The 19,194-nt window shown below is 43.7% G+C and overlaps 1 protein-coding gene across 1 annotated transcript in view; it reads left to right on the top strand.

Moving 5' to 3' along the window:
• Nucleotides 1–19,194, top strand: part of PLPP3 (phospholipid phosphatase 3) — a 101,963-nt gene that overhangs the window by 64,346 nt on the left and 18,423 nt on the right. The window contains exons 3-5 of the mRNA XM_003411056.4: nt 4,439–4,719; nt 5,121–5,178; nt 17,919–18,095. Coding sequence (XP_003411104.1) covers nt 4,439–4,719; nt 5,121–5,178; nt 17,919–18,095 — 516 coding nt within the window. The remainder of the gene's footprint in view (nt 1–4,438; nt 4,720–5,120; nt 5,179–17,918; nt 18,096–19,194) is intronic.

Below are 19,194 nucleotides of genomic sequence, written 5' to 3'. Positions count from 1 at the left end.
ACTTTATTAGTTTCCACATTCCGTGCCAAGTGCTTTTAAAAGGCAGGTAGGGGAGAACTCTCTGCTGACCTGGCAGCCTGCCACCACCCCCAGAATCTGTTGCTTGCCATTTCAGAAAGGGATCAACATAGAAGGCTTTTTTTTTTTTTTTTCCTCAGTAATGAAATTTACATATCACAGCCTTGCTGACTGCAGCAGAAATGAAGGCTCTGGGGAATGGAGTCCAGGGTGGGGGTCCCGCAGCCTTTTAGGGGGAGGGAGAGGGAGAGGGAAGAGCTTATTTTATTACTTGGGAATAAAAACATTGTGAGTAATGAATAAAGTCCGAAAGCAGTAAATCTGGGACTCCAGAGTTAGGTGTGTAACGTGTCGGAGAACAATTTAAGCCTTCGCCCCTTCTGTAGAGGTGGGGCATTCGGGCTGCTTTTCACAGCCCAAATTTCATTAAATGGCCTTTTAAGGGTTAGGATTACAAGAAGCCCAGTCCAGCTGGTTCATAATGATGATTTATGGCTGTGTTGTCGACTCCCCGACCCTTCAGTACAAGGGGATAGAGAAAATACATAATTTGTTGCTCATTAACTCCCAGATCTGTCACGGCTGCCCCAGAAGCCATGTGGGCCTGGAGTCATGTGTCTGCTGAAGGGCTTTAGCCTGGCTCTGTCCTGGAAAATACGCAACTGTTATTCTGCAGTGGAAACTGTTCTTAATAACAACAGACATAAAAAGTTCTGAACTTGAGAGTCAGAATACCTGGGTTCTACTCTGAACTCAGTCTTGGAGGAAATACAGCCAGAAAGCTCCTTACAAGCGAGGATGGCGAGACTTCGCCTTGCTGACTTTGGTCACATCCTCAGGAAAGACCAATCACTAGAAAAGGACATCATATTTGGTAGAGGGTCAGTGAAAACGAGGGAAACCCTCCATGAGATGGACTGACACAACAGCTACAGCAAGGGGCTCAAACATACCAATCATCTTGCAGATGGTGCAGGACCAGGCAGTGTTTCGTTGTGTTATACATGAGGTCCCTGTGAGTTGGAGCCAACTCGATGGCAACTAAAAACACTTTTAACTCTCTCACTGGCCTCAGAACCTTCAGATAAGTCCCTTTATCTTCCTGAATTTTAGTTTCCCCATCGGTAGAATCAGTTTATCTACTTCATAGAGTTTGAGGTTAAATGAGACTGTAATGTGCAAAAGAAAAGTAAGAGATTGCTGCCAATATTGCCTCTGTTGTTAGCACTTGGAGGTGCCAAAAAATGTTCTCCCCTTTATCTTATTTTCCCGTGAGCAGAGGAAGCATTTTCATTACTAGTTTACAGTTTGCAAAACTGTGGCACTTAAACTGACATTTTAGAGTGGGGCGATATTAGAACTGAAGAGAGTCCTTGAGTTGAAATCCAACTCCTCTCTAAAGTGAGCAAACTGAAGCAGAGGGGTGACTCACCATTAGCCAGTAAATTCGCGTGAGATATGCTAAGTTCATGCTAGATGTCCAGGTGCTCTTTCTCAGCGTCAAATGGGAATTCACGTCAATTGATGATCAAGCCAAACTTTCATAGAAATGGTTTCTTAATCTCTGTCAGTGGTATGGTTCAGGGAACTCAGGAGTGATCCAAGGACAAGGGTCCTTGGTTCCACTCCTTGTCTGTGGTGTCATCTTGAGGAAGTAATTTTCCTCTGCTTTTGCTTATGACCTTGGCCTCACTGGGAGGAGAATGGTGGAGGTAGCATGGGAGAGTTGAGAATAAATGTCATTGCGATTATGAAATCATGGAGCCTAGTGCTCTCATTTTGCAGTTGAGGAAACTGACTTATTCTCATTTCACTCGATGAGTAGTGCCCATGTAGGGCCCTGAACGCTGGCTACTTGGCTCCTACTTTAGTGTTCTTCCTCCTGCATATAAAGTCACTAAGCATGATTTATAAATAAAGAAGAATAAGAAATCATGGTTAATAAGCATCTGGAACTCATTAGGCTGCAAGGTTACATAGGGTAAAAGTATAAACCGGTTCAAAAGGAGAATTAGATCATGAATGGTAGGAAAGAATGTTTGGTGGGAAGTCAGAACACCTGGGTCTAATCTTTAGATCTGAGTGAATTTGGACCTTAGCTTCTTCAAGATATAATGGCCCCTTTCATTTCTGACTTGCTGTGCTTCTCCAATTTTAATCTCTGCAATGTGTTATCAAAGGGCTGTTAGTAATATTTAGGGGGTATTTCCAGTTTTATAATAAGGCAGCTCTGAGGACTATCCTGCTCCCTTCCTTCAAAGTCTAGCTCATTTGTTCATTCAACTGGTAGTCTCTGAGCACCCACTCTGGGTCAGGATTTAGTACTACCCTCCCAGGGAATGGCTAGCCAGAATGCTGGGCTTGCCTGGACTTTGGCCATCCTCTTTTAATAAAGAATCACACTGCATATAATCTGAGAAAACAATTTGTAACATTTACAAATAGAGAGCATTTATAAACATAATTGTTTTGTGCCGTTGAGTCGATTCTGACTCATAGTGACCCCATGTGACAGAGTAGAACTGTCCCATAGGGTTTTCTAGTCTGTAATCTTTACGGGAGCAGATTGCCAGGTCTTTCTCTCACAGACCCACTAGGTTGGTTCGAACCACCGACCTTTTAGTTAGCAGCCAAGCTCCGCCAGGGCTTCTTGCTTATAAACATAGACTCACTATATAATGTTAGCACGGGTAATAGCTTGTTAACACCACTGTACCTGCTTGTCCCTGGATTCAGCAGACATTTTTTTTCCTACATGACTGTCCTACCCTTAGACTTTGGAGCCCAGAGGACCTAGACCAGACCAGACCTGTGTCCGTTGCCCTACCCCTCTATAAAAGAATAATGGTAGCCTTTGAAAAGGAGTGTCCGGATATGTCTGTCAATTGCTTCCCTTGTGGTTGTGAATATGGTCTCTGCTCCCTGAAAGGGTAAGTGTGGCTCATCATCCTGCCCTGTGAGGAAGTGTGAAAGGGACTTTGTGGTGAGCAAAGAGTAGAACATCTCTGTTCTGGGCTGTGGTTAAACCAGGAAGTGTCCAGGGCTGCGTTGTGGAGTTAAGACAAGAGCAGCAGCCTTGTGGTGCTAATCTCCCTTTGGGATGTGCATCACCAAGACAGAATTGGTTTTCTGCCATTAGATGTCATAGGTTTTTACCTTACAGAGAATCAGCTGGCCCTGAGCCCCCCAAACAGGCAATTTCAGGCAAGGTACTTCCCCTGTCTGCATCTTTGTGGTATCTATCTCACGACTGTTACGAAGATTTCATGAAATAATGCGTATAAAAGCAATGCCTGGTACACAGTAGGTAATCAATACTTGGTGGCTTTTTTTTTTTTTTTTTTTAGAAGTCATCAATATCCCCTAAGCATTGAGTAGTAGACCCAGTGCAATGGCGGAAGAATTTGAAAATTAAGACTCATTGTCCTCTGAAGCCCTGGTGGCACAGTGGTTAAGAGCAATGGTGAACTCTGGCTACTAACCAAAAGGTCAACAGTTCGAATCCATCAGCCACTCCTTGAACACCCTATGGGGCAGTTCTACTCTGTCCAATAGTGTTGCTGTGAGTTGGAATCAACTCGATGGCAATGAGTTTTTTCACCATCCTCCAGGATCTGAGGAGGCAGCATAGGCAGTCTTGAGGGAATGAGAGAGCATTGAAGGATGGTGTACTAAAAGTCCCCTAGACTGTGTACTTTTCATCACACCATGCCTTTAAATTTAAAGAATAAAATAAAAGGATCACTTTCTGTGACCCAGGTAATTTCCCATCCATATTATCACAGATAAGCCATCAGCTCTGCAAAGGCCGATAAACTAAAGCTAGGAAAGGTCATTGCTGAAGGACACCAGGTAGGTGGCAGAAGCTGGATTCAAACCTAGGAGTTAGCCTTGGGGCATTCACCATTTTATGCTGAAACACCCCCCATGACTCAGTGTTGGCACAAAGGCTCAGGACTTTATTTAGAGTCAAACCATTGCTGGTAATTCTTTAAATCCCAGAATCCTGAGATTTGCTTAGATCCCCAGACATCCCTGGATTCCCTTAAAAATATCCTTGATTCTTCATCTAAATTTTTTTCCTGTAGGTAAGTCATTGCCTCTCCCTTTAAAAAAAATAAAATTTACACATAAATATATTTTATTGTGTATTTTTCTAGTTGTGAAGGTATTACATGGCCATTACAGGACTTAAAAATAAATAAATAAATAAATAAATAAATAAGTGGCCAGATTAGCACTTTCATCTTTCCTCCTGTACATATTTGTGTCTGTGTACCTTTTAAATAGAAAATTGAGATTTTATAGATTATAACCTGAGTTATATATGGAACATTCTTCTGTTACTAAATATCTTGACAGTATCAGTTTGGATGATGGATCTCGATTCTGCCTAATTCCCCTGTTGGTTTCCTTTCAGATCATCACAGGGGAATTCTACCGGATCTATTACCTGAAGGAGAAGTCCCGGTCAACAATCCAGAATCCCTACGTGGCAGCACTCTATAAGCAAGTGGGTTGCTTTGTCTTTGGCTGTGCCATCAGCCAGTCCTTCACAGACATTGCCAAAGTGTCCATAGGGCGCCTGCGTCCTCACTTCTTGAGCGTTTGCGACCCAGATTTCAGCCAGATCAACTGCTCCCAGGGCTACATTCAAAACTACAGATGCAGAGGAGATGACAGCAAAATCCAGGAAGCCAGGTGAGACACCACCTCCCCATGGCCAGAGTATGCACCCCTTTGATGCTCTACAGTTCAGTGAACACTAAGCACCTACTAGGCGCCAGGCCTGACACTGGGCTCTGGCTTGCGCAGGCAAACAAGGTATATTTCCTACTTTTGAGGAGCTCATGATCAAATGGTCACATTCTTGCACAAATAAATGATTATGATACATACATTCATTTTTTTTTGTTTATTCATGCATTGATGAGTGACTGCTGTGTTCCAGGTAACATGTTCAAAGCACTACCAAGGATATAAAAATGAACAAGACATAGTGCCCACTCTTAAGGTCACAATCTAGGGAGGGAAGACAGATAGACAGACATGTATCAGGAATGTGAATATGACCATTTCATGGCCCTCTCTTGCTCTTGCAGGAAGTCCTTCTTCTCCGGCCATGCCTCCTTCTCTATGTACACCATGCTGTATTTGGTGGTAAGTACCTTCCCTCTGATGAGAACAGAGTCCAGCTGCAGACTGAATCGCTTCTGTACATACAGGTCTCAAAATGATTAGGGACTGACTTCCCTGTGAAATCCCTAAACTCGAGGTGAGTTAGAAAAGTTAGGTCCCATTCTGAGCTCTGTCACTGCCTTAGCAGAAGTTGTTACACTTTCTAGGCTTTCCCTTTTTATTTTTCAAATAAAAATAATATTTGCCATGGCTGCTTAATGAGGGCTGTGCACCCATTTTGAAATTATAAAGCGATAAAAAGATTTGTATACAGTTTTAAGGTAAGAACCACTGTTTTCTGCAAAGCCATTAACCTATTTGATCCTTACAATAACCTGATGTTGTAAGTAATGTTATTATCTCTATTTTTTGGCAAGAGATTGCTGAGAAAGTCTCAGAGAATTCAAGTGAACTGCCAGATTTTGTATAAACACCAGAACTGTCACTCAAATCCAAGCCTTCTGATCAAATTCCTGGCAATGTTCAATATGTCAGTCCTCCTCCATGTTCTGCTGATAACAGAGAAACCAAACCCATTGCTCCTGTGTTGATTCTGATTCATGGCGACCCCATGTGTTACAGAGTAGAACTGATCTGTAGGATTTTCTTAGCTGTAATTTTTTGGAGGAGCCCCTGTGGTGCACTGGTTGAAGCACTTGGCTGCTAACCGAAAGGTCGGTGGTTTGAACCCACCAGTGGCTCTGCTTTCCTAAAGATTTTCAGCCTTGGAAACCTTATGAGGCAGTTCTCTCTTGCCCTGTAGGGTCGCTATGAGTCAGAATCACCTCGATGGCAAGGGGTTTGATTTTGATGTAATCTTTATGGAAGATGATCGCTATACAAAAGGGCTCTAAAAATCATTATTATCTGATTACATATAGTGATTCTGAGTTGTAAGAAAAAACCCCTGCATCCATGAGCCCGTATGACCTCATAACCGTGATGTGAAGCACGAAATCCTTATTCCCATTTCTCGGATCCAGACACCAAAGCACAGAGAAGTTAAGTAGCATGTTTGAGGTCCTTCAGTTAGTGGTGGAACCATGATATGAATTCACACATGTCTGACTTCAAGCTGCTGCCTTCCCTATGCCAGCATCTGCTCCCATTTCCTGGACACTCGGCCAGTGTAGGTGAAGTGCTCTGCTCTCTGCTCCAGCTGCTGCACAGACAGCAGGCTGGTCTATTTTTCTTGTCAGTTAAATATGGTCTCCCTAGCCTTTCCACTCCCCTTGAATGAGGTCCATGTGCCAAGGCACTTCCTGCCTTCAGCTGCTTTGATGGAGTTCAGAGCAAGGAGGTGCTGGGAGGTCAGATGTTGCTTAGAGATGTGTAAGCTGTTTGGAAAAAAAAGTTTGATTTCAACTTATTTGAAAAACATAATTAGGAATTGGAAAAAAACAACAGAGAGTATTTGTTTTGTTTTGTTTTTCCCCCAGTACTTTCCAAGTAGAGCCCTCTGGGCTTCCTGTTACCTAGGTTGTAGAACTCAAAGGTGGACCTCAACTTATGAACCCATTTAGCATGGATTTTATTTACTCATGAATAGTACTTCCCTTCCTTCTCTTTTCATTTTCATGTTTTACTCTTAGGAAGGATGATTTAGCAAAGATATTTAGGTTCTTGCTCCATTTTTACCCACGGCTGGAAGCAATTTTACAAATGTAATTTCAGTGTTTTGTAAAGGTGCTTAACAGAGTCATATGAGGGTACTTCTTTCATGTCCCTTCATTTTCTTCCAAGAGGAAAACACTGGATAATTTTGAAACCAACACTGTGCATTCTGTCCCCAGCAGCTGTCTCCAAAGTGAAAGTGCTGGCATGTTTTGGGGTGCCTCCTATGTGCCAGGCCCTGGTCTGAGCTTACCCTGTAATGTTTGATTCTCTCAGTAACCTAACTAGATACACGTTGATTACCTTATTTTCAGATTAAAAAACAAAAACTCTGAATCTAGTAAAAGTTCTACAAATGGTAAGAGGCAGAAAATGTATTTGAAATCTGGTCTTTATGACTCCAGAGTTGCCATATGTTCTTTTCATTGTACTGCACTTATCAAACAAACAAACCAAAACAAAAACAAAAAAACCTCTTCCAGATACCCTTAAGGAAGTCAAACATGGCTAATAGTGATGGCTGTACAACATGATAGATACAGTTAATGTGACTAAATTGTACATGTGAAGAATGTTGAAATGTATGTTGTACGTATGTTGGATATTTACCGCAATTAAAAAAAAAATATAAACTTCAGGAATATACCTTCTGACCCTAATTTCAGTTTTACCTGAAGGAAGTCTGCTTTTGTTCAGACCTGCATTAGCAGCTGAAATACTCCCTTTCTACCCCCACCATCGAGTCCTTACAGCTATGAGGACAACAAGAACACTCTGTGGGCTGATGGCGAAGGAGTATATTTTAATGAAAGTCTATTTCCATCTCTCTAAGGGAGGAATAAAACATAGTGCCTTCATATTCCTGAAAGGGTGGGGAGCTTCCCTCATCTTCTAAGCATGTTATTGCATGTTTCCCTGCCCCCATTCACATACCACGTACTCCCAGGAACTCATACAAACATATATACTCTCAGCCTTCACAACTCACAGACACCCACATATACAACAATATACACACGGCTCTGCTTTTAACTGTACGGTTATCTTGCCCTGAAACCTCTGAAGCTAACAACCAAAAAATAAGGACCTGTGGTCTTTGCCAGAGCTGGTTTTTATGTGATTTGCACAGAAATCCGGGCCCTTTTAATGCCCAGTTTGCAAAACTTTCTACAGGAAGTTTGAAGAACACCATTGCTGCCTGCTGCCTGCTGCTGGCCAGGGGCGATGGAGACTCCTGCAGTCAGTCATCAGGGAGCCTTTAGAGTCTCCCCCAATGCTTTTATGTTGGGCTTCAGGAAGTCCTGGAGTTGGCTGAACAGCCTATGGCCTCCCCTGGTGTACCTTGTGTGTGCCTTAATGTAGCCTGTGATTCTGCAGCTTCCCTGGAGCGTTGGGGGAGAACCATGTGTGAGCCAGCTGGGTGTAGCATTGGCAGCTTTTGCCTTTAGAGCCAGACAATCCTGCAGTCAAATCTGGCCATGCCAGTTATCAGCCGTGGGCCTGTGAGTTGGGTTACTTGACCTTAGAGGCTCGGTATACTCATCTGTAAAAAGGAGAAAATTAGGTCCAGTTTGTAGAGGTGCTGCCACTTTTCCTTCCTGGACCTTACTTACCCCATCCATCCAAAGAAAGAGCAGGATTAAATCGCGTCTTTATCTCTCAGCCTCTATAGTTCCATGTGAAAGAAGTTTGAACTATCACAAATGCTGAAAGCAAAGATGAGAAGCCATTAGGGACACAGGCATGCCCACGTTCCCACTGGGTTCAGGGTGCACAGTTGAGTGGCAGACCAGAAGCACCAGCCATCCCACTCCTGGGCTTCCAGCACCAGTCTCGTTCCTGGAGCCTCTCATAACTTTGAAGGGCACACCATGTTAGGTTTAATTTGCAAAATGGTTTGTTTGGAAAAACCATGCCCTAAACACCAAATTATCTCTGGGCATGGAAGCTTAAGGATGAGGATAGGCTTGTTAGAGATTCGTGCAAATTCTAATAAAAAAAACCCTGCAGCATATATAAGTATAAACTCTGTTTCCTAGCCTTGAGCCCTGGCCTACCCCACACCCCAGAGGACCACATCTGGATTGGCCCTGCATCTCCATGGTTGGATAAAATGGCAACATCAGGGCTAGGCACCAATTCATGTGGTATACCAGGTGTCACCTCTGTTGGACCAGGCACTGTGCTGCCTTCTGGGGATACTGAAATGAATCAGACCTGGGCCCTGCCCTAAGGAACTCACTGATGCACTCAGCTTTCAGCACATGTTTACTGAGTGACAGTTATTCACCAAGCACTATGCTAGAATGGAGCCCTGATGGCGCAGTGGTTAAGACCTCAGCTGCTAACCAAAATGTTGGCAGTTCAAATCTACCAGCTGCTCTTTGGAAACCCTACAGGGCAGTTCTGCTCTATCCTATAGGGTTGCTATGAGTCATAATCAACTTGATGGCAATGGGTTTACTACGCTAGAAGTTGAGAATACCGAGGTGAGTAAGGTGTGGTCACAGCCCTGGGGGGTTTCTTAGCCTAGAGGAGGAGATAGGCACTGACTGCAACCTGGTACACTGAGCAATAGGGGAAGAGATGCACAGGTTATTATGGAAGCTCAGAATTGGGGTACCCAAGCTAACCTGGGCTGAGGATGGCAGAAGCCAGAGAGGCTTCCAGTAGGGTTAATCAACATGCAGCTGTAAAGTAGGATGGTGGTTGGGGAAACTATGGGTGTTCAGTTGAGCCCAGCTTTGATGGCTGGTAGAGAGCAAGGTGGAGGGCACACCTGAAAACAGAAAAGGCCTTTGGAATCATTGGTCTCAACTCTTTATTCTGCAACCCAGAATAGGCAGCGGTAAGTTAGCAGCAAGGGATTCCCTTGCCTGCTTGTGCTTTTTTCCCAGGAATCTGTGTGTTGGCTCCCTCACCTTCTTCAGGTACTTTTTAAGAGAAGCCTTTTTTGACCACCTTGTTTAAAATGGCACCCCCTTCTCCCATCCTCCCTATTCCCTTTTGCTGCTTTTTTTTTTTTTCCTAATTTATTGTCATCTGAAATTCTATATATTCACTTGTTTGTCTCCCCAGCCAAATTGTAAGCTCTGTGGGGGAGGGGATTTTGTCTCCTTACTAATGGCTGTGTCTCCACTTTCCAAAACAGGCATGATACATAGTAAGTGTGCAGTAAATATTTGATGAATTAATGAGTCCCTGGTCTTCTTGTACTCACAGGCCATGCTGCTTTCCATCCCCATCAGAATTTTTGTTTTGTTTCCCCATCAGTCACTTGATAAGTTCCTAAGGGACTGTGTGGTACAGGGAAGACCTTTGCTGCCCCTTCACTGAACCATGTACGTCTTCCCTCACCGTGGTGCCCTGTGAGAACTGTTTATACGTCCAAGGCTGTGTTAGGTACCAAGGAAACAGGGAAGTGGCTGCGTTCTAACAGCCACATTCTCCAGCCTGTGGTTGTTAGTCACTGAGGTTTTGTTCAACATATTTAAATCCTGGAGCAGTGGGTTTCGATATCCCCACAAAGCATAGTCTTCCCACAGATCCTAGGATCTGAATAAAATGCCCACACCAGGATAGGAACAAGATTGTTGTTCCCAAAAGGTATAAGCCACTGCACCAAATGATCTCCCTCTCCTTTTTCCCTATTTTCTCCATCCATCCATCCATCCATCCATCCATCCATCCATCCATCCATCCATCCATCCATCCATCCATCCACCCATCTACCCATCCACCCATCTACCCACCCACCCACTGTGAAGTTGCTGAATACCTGGTGTGTGTTGTACCCTGTTAAGAGGACCTGGGGACACAAAAAGGGCTCACAGTTTTCTGCAGAAAGACTGAAAAGTAAATAGCTGCAAAATAGTTGGATTAAGTTCTGTTACTGAGGAGGGCTAAAGGGTTGAAACACAGAGGAAAGGGCTAGTTAACTGCTGTGTGGTGTACTAATGGGGAACACTTTTAACTCTGCTATAAGGTGTACTAAGTCAGTTCAAGATCAGTTTGGAGGTTCTTCTACTCCTACAAAAGCTGTACAAATGTACTTCAGATGTGGGCATTTATGAAAGTGTATGACAGGTGAATAAGAAAAGCCAGAAGTTCCAAATGGAACCTGTCTTAATTATCCGATGCTGCTATAACAGACATACTACAAGTGGATGGCTTTAACAAAGAGAAATTTATTCTCTCACAGTCTAGGAGGCTAGAAGTCTGAATTCAGGGTGCCAGCTCCAGGGGAAGTCTTTTTCATTTTATCAGCTCTGGGGGAAGGTTCTCGTCATCAATCTTCCCCTGGTCTAGGAGTTTCTCAGTGCAGGGACCCCAGGTCCAAAGAACTCTCATGCTCCTGGCTCTTCATTCTTGGTGGTAGGCAGTACCCCTACCTCTCTGCTTCCTTCTCTCTTTTATATCTCAAAAGAGAATGACTCAAGACACAACTTAATTTTGTAGATTGAGTCCTGCCTCATTAACATAACTGTCTCTAATCCTACCTCATTAACATCATGAAGGTAGGATTTACAACACATAGGAAAACCACATCAGATGACAATGGTGGACAATCACACAATACTGGAAATCATGGCCTATCCAAGTTGACACACATTTTGGGGGGGACACAATTCAATCCATAACAGAACCCCTGGAGGTTGTCCTTTAGTCCATGGCAGCTGTATAGTCCCCTCAAATTGCTTCTTTTCTCCATGGACGGAGGCTCAGTACAAAAAGACCAATGCTTTGTCTCAATGCACTAATTCCCTATAGAAACCAGGTTGTTCTGAGCCTAGAGCATGGACTTGTAAAGAAAACAAAACCAAACCCAATGCCGTTGAGTCGATTCCAACTCATAGCGACCCTACAGGACAGAGGAGAACTGCCCCATAGAGTTTCCAAGGCGTGCCTGGCAGATTTGAACTGCTGACCTTTTGGTTAGCAGCTGTAGCACTTAACCACTACACCACCAGGGTTTCCGGACTTGTAAAGAAGCAAGCCTTATTCAATGTAAAGTGAGCAAGTGACATGGCCTCTTTTAGTCTTGATTGCTTCATCTGTAAAATGAGCACAGTGATGCCTACCTAGCTGGATTATTGTGACAACTGCAGATAATAAACTTGAAAGCACCCAGCACAGTGTCTAGAACAGTGCTTAGCAAAATGGTACTTTTCTTTCCTCCCCCTGACAGTGACAGAAGACAAAATCTGATTTCCTTCTTAAAGAGGAGAAAAATCAACTAGAAATTCACCTTTGGGCTTAAAGGCCTATTACACCAATTACTAACATATAAACTACTTCATAGTTAAATAATTCTAGTTCTGTACCCACCATGTAGGTGAGCCACGGGGCACATGGACCATAGTCAAATGGGAGCCATGGAGGAAATCCCAAAAGGGAAAAAGTTCCTCACTGTGGCTGTCGGTGATCTGGACTGGATTCCAAGAAGAGGGTAGACAGGGACATACAGAAGGACAAAAGCCTTCTTTTCACTTTTAGCAGAGCTGTCCCAGGAGCAATGGAAATGAAGTAAGAGGACAGTACGGACCTGTTTCACCAGTATGCAAATCATTTAATGAAACACAAATGACTTAGCAAGAAGCAGAGGGAGTGTGACTCACACCACATCTGACTCTGCTGGTTCAAACCAGACAAGTAGGCTTGAATTTAGCCAGAACTTTCTAAGGAGGTTTTGTTGGAATTCTGCAGGATCTCCATTTTGAAGCTATGACCTGTGGGGAGAAGAGAGCTGTATTTATGGAGTATGTGCTATGTGCCAGGGACTTGTACATACATTAATTTTAGGGACAGACATAGACTGTTGTGTAGTAATCTTCATCATATCCACAATCAGCAGTTTTATTTTAGCAATTGGAACCAAAATCTTGATACAAGAAAGGGACTTTAAGATTATGTTTTTTTTTCATGAAGGAACATATTTTATGCTTGTCTGAGCCTTTCATAGAGTTTTGAGCATAATAGATGCTTACACCATGTTTTTTGTTTTTTTTTTTAATGAACAGATCTCCTTACTTTGTATAAGAGAAAACAAATCCAGAGAAGCAGAGTGGCTTGTCCAGGGTATACAGCAGAGAACAGATTCGAATCTAGTTACTTGCCTGCAGATCACTTTCTGCAGCCAGGGACACACTGATGCTCAGAGAGTAGACCCAGACCCTGATTCTCCCAGCACAGAGGTCTTCACACAGATGGGGAGGTGAAAACGGGCAAGGACTCCAGGCTGCTGACAATGGAGAAGTGCATTAGTGGTTTTGCTCAGGGTGTTTGGGACTTAGGTGAAATCCCTGTAGGAATTCTGACTCTGGAAAAGAGTCTCCTTGCTGTTTTGGTCCAGGGCAGGGGCATGGAATCATTGCTGTCAGGAAGGTTTGGCTTCTTCTCCTGAATAAGGTGTACGAGGCCCCTTCTGGAGTGGGAATGAACAGAGCCTCCAGAGTTACATATCATCCCAGGCTAGGGTTTCCAAGAGAGTGTAGCACTCCAGCAGAGGCATTGGTGGTTCAGCAGTGGGATTCTCACTGTCCATGCGGGAGACCCAGGTCCTATTCCTGGCCAGTGCACCTCATGTGCAGCCACCACCCATCTATCACTGGCGGCTTGTGTGTTGCTGTGATGCTGAAGAGATTTCAGCAGAGCTTCCAAACTAAGTACTAGAAAGAAAGGCTTGGTGATCTACTTAAAAATCAGCCAGTGGAAACCCTATGGATCACAACTGTCTGATTCGCAACCCATGATGGGGATGGTGTAGGACCAGGCAGCATTTTGTCCTGTTGTGCGTGGGGTCGCCCTGAGTCAGTGCCCGACTTGAGGGCAGCTAACAACAACAACCTCAGAGCGCTCCAGAATGTACCCCCTGATCAGAGTGAGACCCAGCCATGGAAGTGTATGACTTCAAACACCCTCTACTTTACAAAAAACAAAAAACACAAAGCTGTCCATTCTTCATGAATGGAGTTATGCACTGGCAAAATCCAATCTATTTGTTAGATTGCTGTGGGGTGGGGAGAGGGTTATCAGATCCTTTGATCAACTTTGAAGCTTATGGCCACCAATTTACTTCTCGAATTCAATGTAGCCACTGGGTGGAAGGCAGTTATGCAGCCTCTTCTGTTCATAATTTACTTGTTTTGGTGAAATCACCAGTCATTGAGTAAATCTCATTTATCATGGCAAAAAGGTGACCTCAGTTTCTGGAGTGTGTTGAATGCCTGTTTTGCCAGGCAGAGAGTACTTGGCATATTGTCTCATTTGATCCTGTCAGCACTGAGAAGGAGATACTGTCATCTTTCTTTTAAAAATGAAGACAGAGCCTTAGAGGGCTTAAGTGACTTGCTAAAGTTATACACAGTTTGTATGTGGTAGAACCAGGACTGGAATCAGGGCTGTCTCACCTCAAAATACACTTTGCTATTTCACAGCTTCCCCCAAAGTACCAGCTACAGACACCAGAATCAACCCCAGTTCTTGAGGCATTCCTCAGTAAATGTATTAGTCACTGATGCATATGGGAGAACAAGCTTCTCTCTGGTGACTGCAATCCCATGTCTGACTGCTTCCCAACTGAGTTCTTTTCCCATGGCCCCCTACTCCTTTCTCATTCATCAGCACTCCCTTCCTGAAGCTATTCTGATGACTGCTCTCTTCCTCCCTCCTCAAGTTCCTCTCATTTTTTTTTTTCTTTCATTGAGCTCCAGCCTTAAGTATCTGAGTCATTGGAAAGGGAGATGTGTGCCTTGTCCGGTTGGGAAACCCACCCTTCCTCTGCCCCACCCTGACTCCCAAGACCCTTGACCTAAAGTCTGCATGCATGGGGTTGGGGGAAGGGGTTGGGTTTTGAAAAGGCATTTTCTGAGGACCTGTACCTTTTTCAGTGAGGAAAATAAAAAATCTTGAGGCCACTGGGCTCAAATAAAGAAAAGTGGCTAGAGAATAAAATCATCAATGTACTGAACAAGGAACCTGGTGGTATAATGGGTAAGCACTCAGGTGCTAAATGAAAGGCTGACGGTTCAAACCCACCCAGTGGTTTTGCAGGAGAAAAACCTGGTGACCTGCTTCTGTAAGGATAACAGCTATGAAAACCCTATGGAGAAGTTCTAATCTGTAACACATGGGGTTGCTATGAGTTGGCATTGACTCGACAGCACCCAACAATAACAATAACATTGTTGTGTGTATCAGGCACTTGATCTACGTCATCAATTCTACCACAGACGTGGAAGACAGTGGTTTTGAAACCTATTTTATAGGCTCAGTGAGAATTTTCTGATTAAAATGTATGTGCTTTCTATTACCCACTCCACCCCCATCCATTGCCAAGAATAGCTGGAGCAAGTCCAGACCATAGTGGGCACATTGCAAATGGAATATTCCCCATGCCTTGATCTCGCCATTGTCCTAAAGATTCTTGCTGAGTAGGAGCTAGACCAGCATCATCCCCATCACTGCTACCAAAATAAAGGGGTCTTTTGATTCATGATGGCAGCCTTCCCATTTGTTGGGTGATTTCAGCAGAAATGAGGAATAGTCTTTGGCCTAAGCTTTGGATTTTCTGTGACTTTATTATTGCCTGTAGTGACCCAGGCTTGCCTAGAGCCCTTACAAAGCAACCACATTATTTTTTATGATACTGAGTACCTTGCTTAAAACCATTTAGTTTCTCACAATTGCTTACAGCAACATTTCCCAATCATGATTCAGTTAGGTAGGTGTTCTATAAATAATAATGATTTAAGGTCAAGTAAGTTTTTTTCTGCAGGACTCCTCAGAGCTTTAATCATTTTATAAGCACTGTGACTAAAATAAGGACTTAGCTGAGAGCATTTACCAATCTTTTTTTATTGCAAGACCTTTAGTGTTCCATGGAATATGGTTTAGGAAACACTGGCCTACTGAATAAAGGCCAGGTTCTTTAGTTTGACATTCAAGGTCCTTCATAATCTGGCCCTGCTTGCCTCTTCAGCCCCATTTCTCATTGCCTCCTCATATACCCCCTTCTCCAGCTATACCGAACTGCTTGTTCTTGGAAACTTTGATTTCTGGCCTCTATGCCCTGGCTTTGCCTGCTATACACACCCCTCACTACTATCCTCTTAACTCCCAGCAAACACCTATTCACACTTACTTGTTTTCATGTATTCCCCGACTGTATGCTCCATGGGCAGGGATTACAAGTTGTCATTTTTGTGCCCTTAGTACCTACCAGGATGCCTGCCTTCTTTTTGTTTTTGTTTTTACTGGCTAGTCCCACAGGTTTGGTCTTTTAGATTATCTCTATAATAATTTTTTTCCACAAGTTTTTCCTCCACATCTTTGGAGGATATTCATGGAAATCTCGCTGAATTTACATATCAACTTTTATAAATTGAGTGTTTTTATAAACAAAAATTCTCAGTCTACATAAAGGTCAAGTTGTCCTTTATGTTCCTTATTTCATGAAAATCCTGTGCAGATATTGGTAAATTACTATTTATTTGATCCCCTTGCTATTATGAGGGTTTAATTTCTCCTTTTAGATTTTTAACTAGTTACTATTTGTATGTGAGAAAAGTGTTGATGTTTGTCACTCATGTGCCAGCCAACACCACCAGTGCAGTCTCTTTTTTTTTTTTTCCTTTGGTTACTCTTGGGTTTTCCAATAACACATTCATATAATTTCCAAACAATTATAAAGTTGCCTGACTTTATTGAAATAGTTTCCTAAGTAAGTGATTCAGTTCTGTAGGCCGACCCTGCACAGCCGAGAGTAAGTGACTCTAGGACCTTCTTCCACTGTTCTTGTGTCTTCAAGACCGATCACTTGCTCTTCCCTGACCACCAAAAGGAAGGTATTCATTTGTCTCAGGAAGGGCAAAGTCACGCCTTTGCCCCTGTCCCAGGTCTATCTTTAGGCCATCAGACCCCTCCCCTCTCTCTTCCCTTTTCTTTTGGCCTCTCCAAGTGCTTTGATTTGTAGTCGGAAGTTCCCCTTGTCCTGCTGCCTCTTCCCTCTTGTTCCCCAAGTTCCCACAGGAACCTGGGAAGTAGGTTGTGCCCCAAGGTTAGAACGGAAACTGCAGCAAGATAACTCCAAGGGGACAATGCCCAGCTGACGTCATTTCAACTTCTTTGCTTCGGCCAGGGGTGTTTTGCTGGTTTCTTTTCCCCCCATTTTCTTCAGGTTAATCTTCTACCCCACCCAGTTCAGTGTCTGTCAACTTTTATTTGAAAGTTTCTGGCATTGTCTGTTGGTTTATGTGTTTCCTTATATTCTTATTCAAAATCCATAGACCTGTAGTGGTGATGTACATACTAGTTCTTTCATAGAGTCACTTTCCTTTGAAGTAGAAGCATCCCTTTCTGAGTATTATGATAACCACCCTTTACATTTGCATCATGTATTTTGTTTCCATGGCAATTCTGAGAGGTAGGTAGTATAGAGATTGTACACCTGTGATCCACAGGAAAAAAACAGACAACTGGCTTAAGTGAGTTATCATCCATTATCAAATAAGAAACATTTTTTTAGCCCTGGTTACTGTTCTTGAATTAGAGCTTCCATCAAGAAACTCTAATTTATTAAGTGCTTACCATGTGCCAAGCGGTGTCACTGGGGGGTGCAAAGGGTTAACGCACTCAGCTGCTAACTGAAAGGTTGGAGGTTCCAGTCCACCCAGAGATGCCTTGGAAGAAGCCTACTTCCAAAAAATTGGCCACTGAAAACCCTATAGAGGACAGTTTTACTCTGACTCACGTGGGGTCATCATGAGTTGGAAACGACTCCACAGCAACTGTTCTTTTTTTTGTTTTGTTTTTGCTTTTTTAATGTCAAGCAGTATGCTACAGCCATTCACATGGTGTTACCTTGTTTGACCCTCCCTAGGTGGTAAGATCTATTTTTCTTACTCTTTACTATGGGAACTAAGGCTCAGAGTTTAAATAACAGGCCTGAGGTGATGTCCAAGTTGAATGCTCCTTCTACAGCATACCACCAAGGTTCCGATGGTTCCGTTTAGCAGAAATGTAGTGTGTGGACCAGGGCCAGTCTGGTGTTATAATGCAGGTGAACAGAATGTCACTTGGTGTCTGCCCCTTTTCTCTCCTCCCTCCAGCTGTACCTGCAGGCCCGCTTCACTTGGCGAGGCGCCCGCCTGCTCCGGCCTCTCCTGCAGTTCACCCTGCTCATGATGGCCTTCTACACGGGACTGTCACGCGTCTCTGACCACAAGCACCATCCCGGTGACGTCCTGGCAGGATTTGCTCAAGGAGCCCTGGTGGCCTGCTGCATAGTAAGTAGCATCTTGTCGTCGGTTTGCAAGCCCAGCCCTAGACTGCTTGCTTGTTAAATGTTTCCAGCTCAGTGACTACAGCCAGAGAGCACACAGGCCTGTTCTCTGCTTGGCCTCTGAAGGAAGGGTCACCCGTTGCAGGGCCTCCTTAATACAATGAGAATAATTCCTGCTCATGGATTGTTAGAATTACAAGGAATCTTAGCTGTTGAGTTTTAATCAGACATGGTCTGCAAATCCTCTTCCCCACTAACATAAATCATTCGTGGACTCATAGATTGTTGGAATTGGAAGGGATCTTAGATATTGTCCAACTCTCACATTTTATAAATGAGGAAATGTAGGGTAAGAGAGGGGAAGAAACTTGCCCAGGTCACATGGCACATTAGCAGCAGAGCCCAGGGACTTCTGACTCATCTGGTGCTCACGTGCTGCTTTGACAAACACTATTGAGTACTTGCAGAACATCCACCTTCCCCTTTGTGACCTTCAGGGTATCTTGATTAGACCCTAAATTTGGTATTAAGTGGAGAAGAGGAGCTTGCTGTGGGCTCAGGGCCTTGCACGGTAGGTCAGAGAGCTCATTAGAGATGGTACTTGGGACAGGCTACATTCTGGTGTGCCTCAAATGGCTGGGAAGCCCTTTTCACATGCTTTGTCCTTGACTCCCCATGAGAAAAAAAGGTAAAATGTTCTACCTCTCAGCGCCTCCATTTCCTCAGTCACCTCTGCTTTTCCTGCTTTCTGAAACTTTTGAGGGTCTTATTCAGCAAACACAGCTGATCACCTCCTCTGATATTATCCAGGCCTGGGCCCCACTCAGAGAAGCTCTCAACCCAGCAGGGATCCCAGAATACAACAATGGCTGGATGTTTAAGCGCCACACCTGTCGGTTGTATTGTTGTTAGTATAATTCTTGCTTATTCGCTGTTAGTGTAATTCTTGCTTATTCACAGTAAGAACTGCAAACAATAGAGAGCTCTCCACTAGCTCCTTGTCCTAGTTCTGGTTTCCAAGGCTGGCTGAAGCCCATGTCTCCCTGTAGCAACCTCCCCCCACCTTCCTCTCTCATAACACTGATCATTCTCTAATAAGATTG

The sequence above is a fragment of the Loxodonta africana genome, chromosome 3 (genome assembly GCF_030014295.1).
Source record: "Loxodonta africana isolate mLoxAfr1 chromosome 3, mLoxAfr1.hap2, whole genome shotgun sequence".
Classification (NCBI taxonomy): Eukaryota; Metazoa; Chordata; class Mammalia; order Proboscidea; family Elephantidae; genus Loxodonta; species Loxodonta africana.
This window is presented reverse-complemented; position numbering and strand designations above follow the sequence as displayed.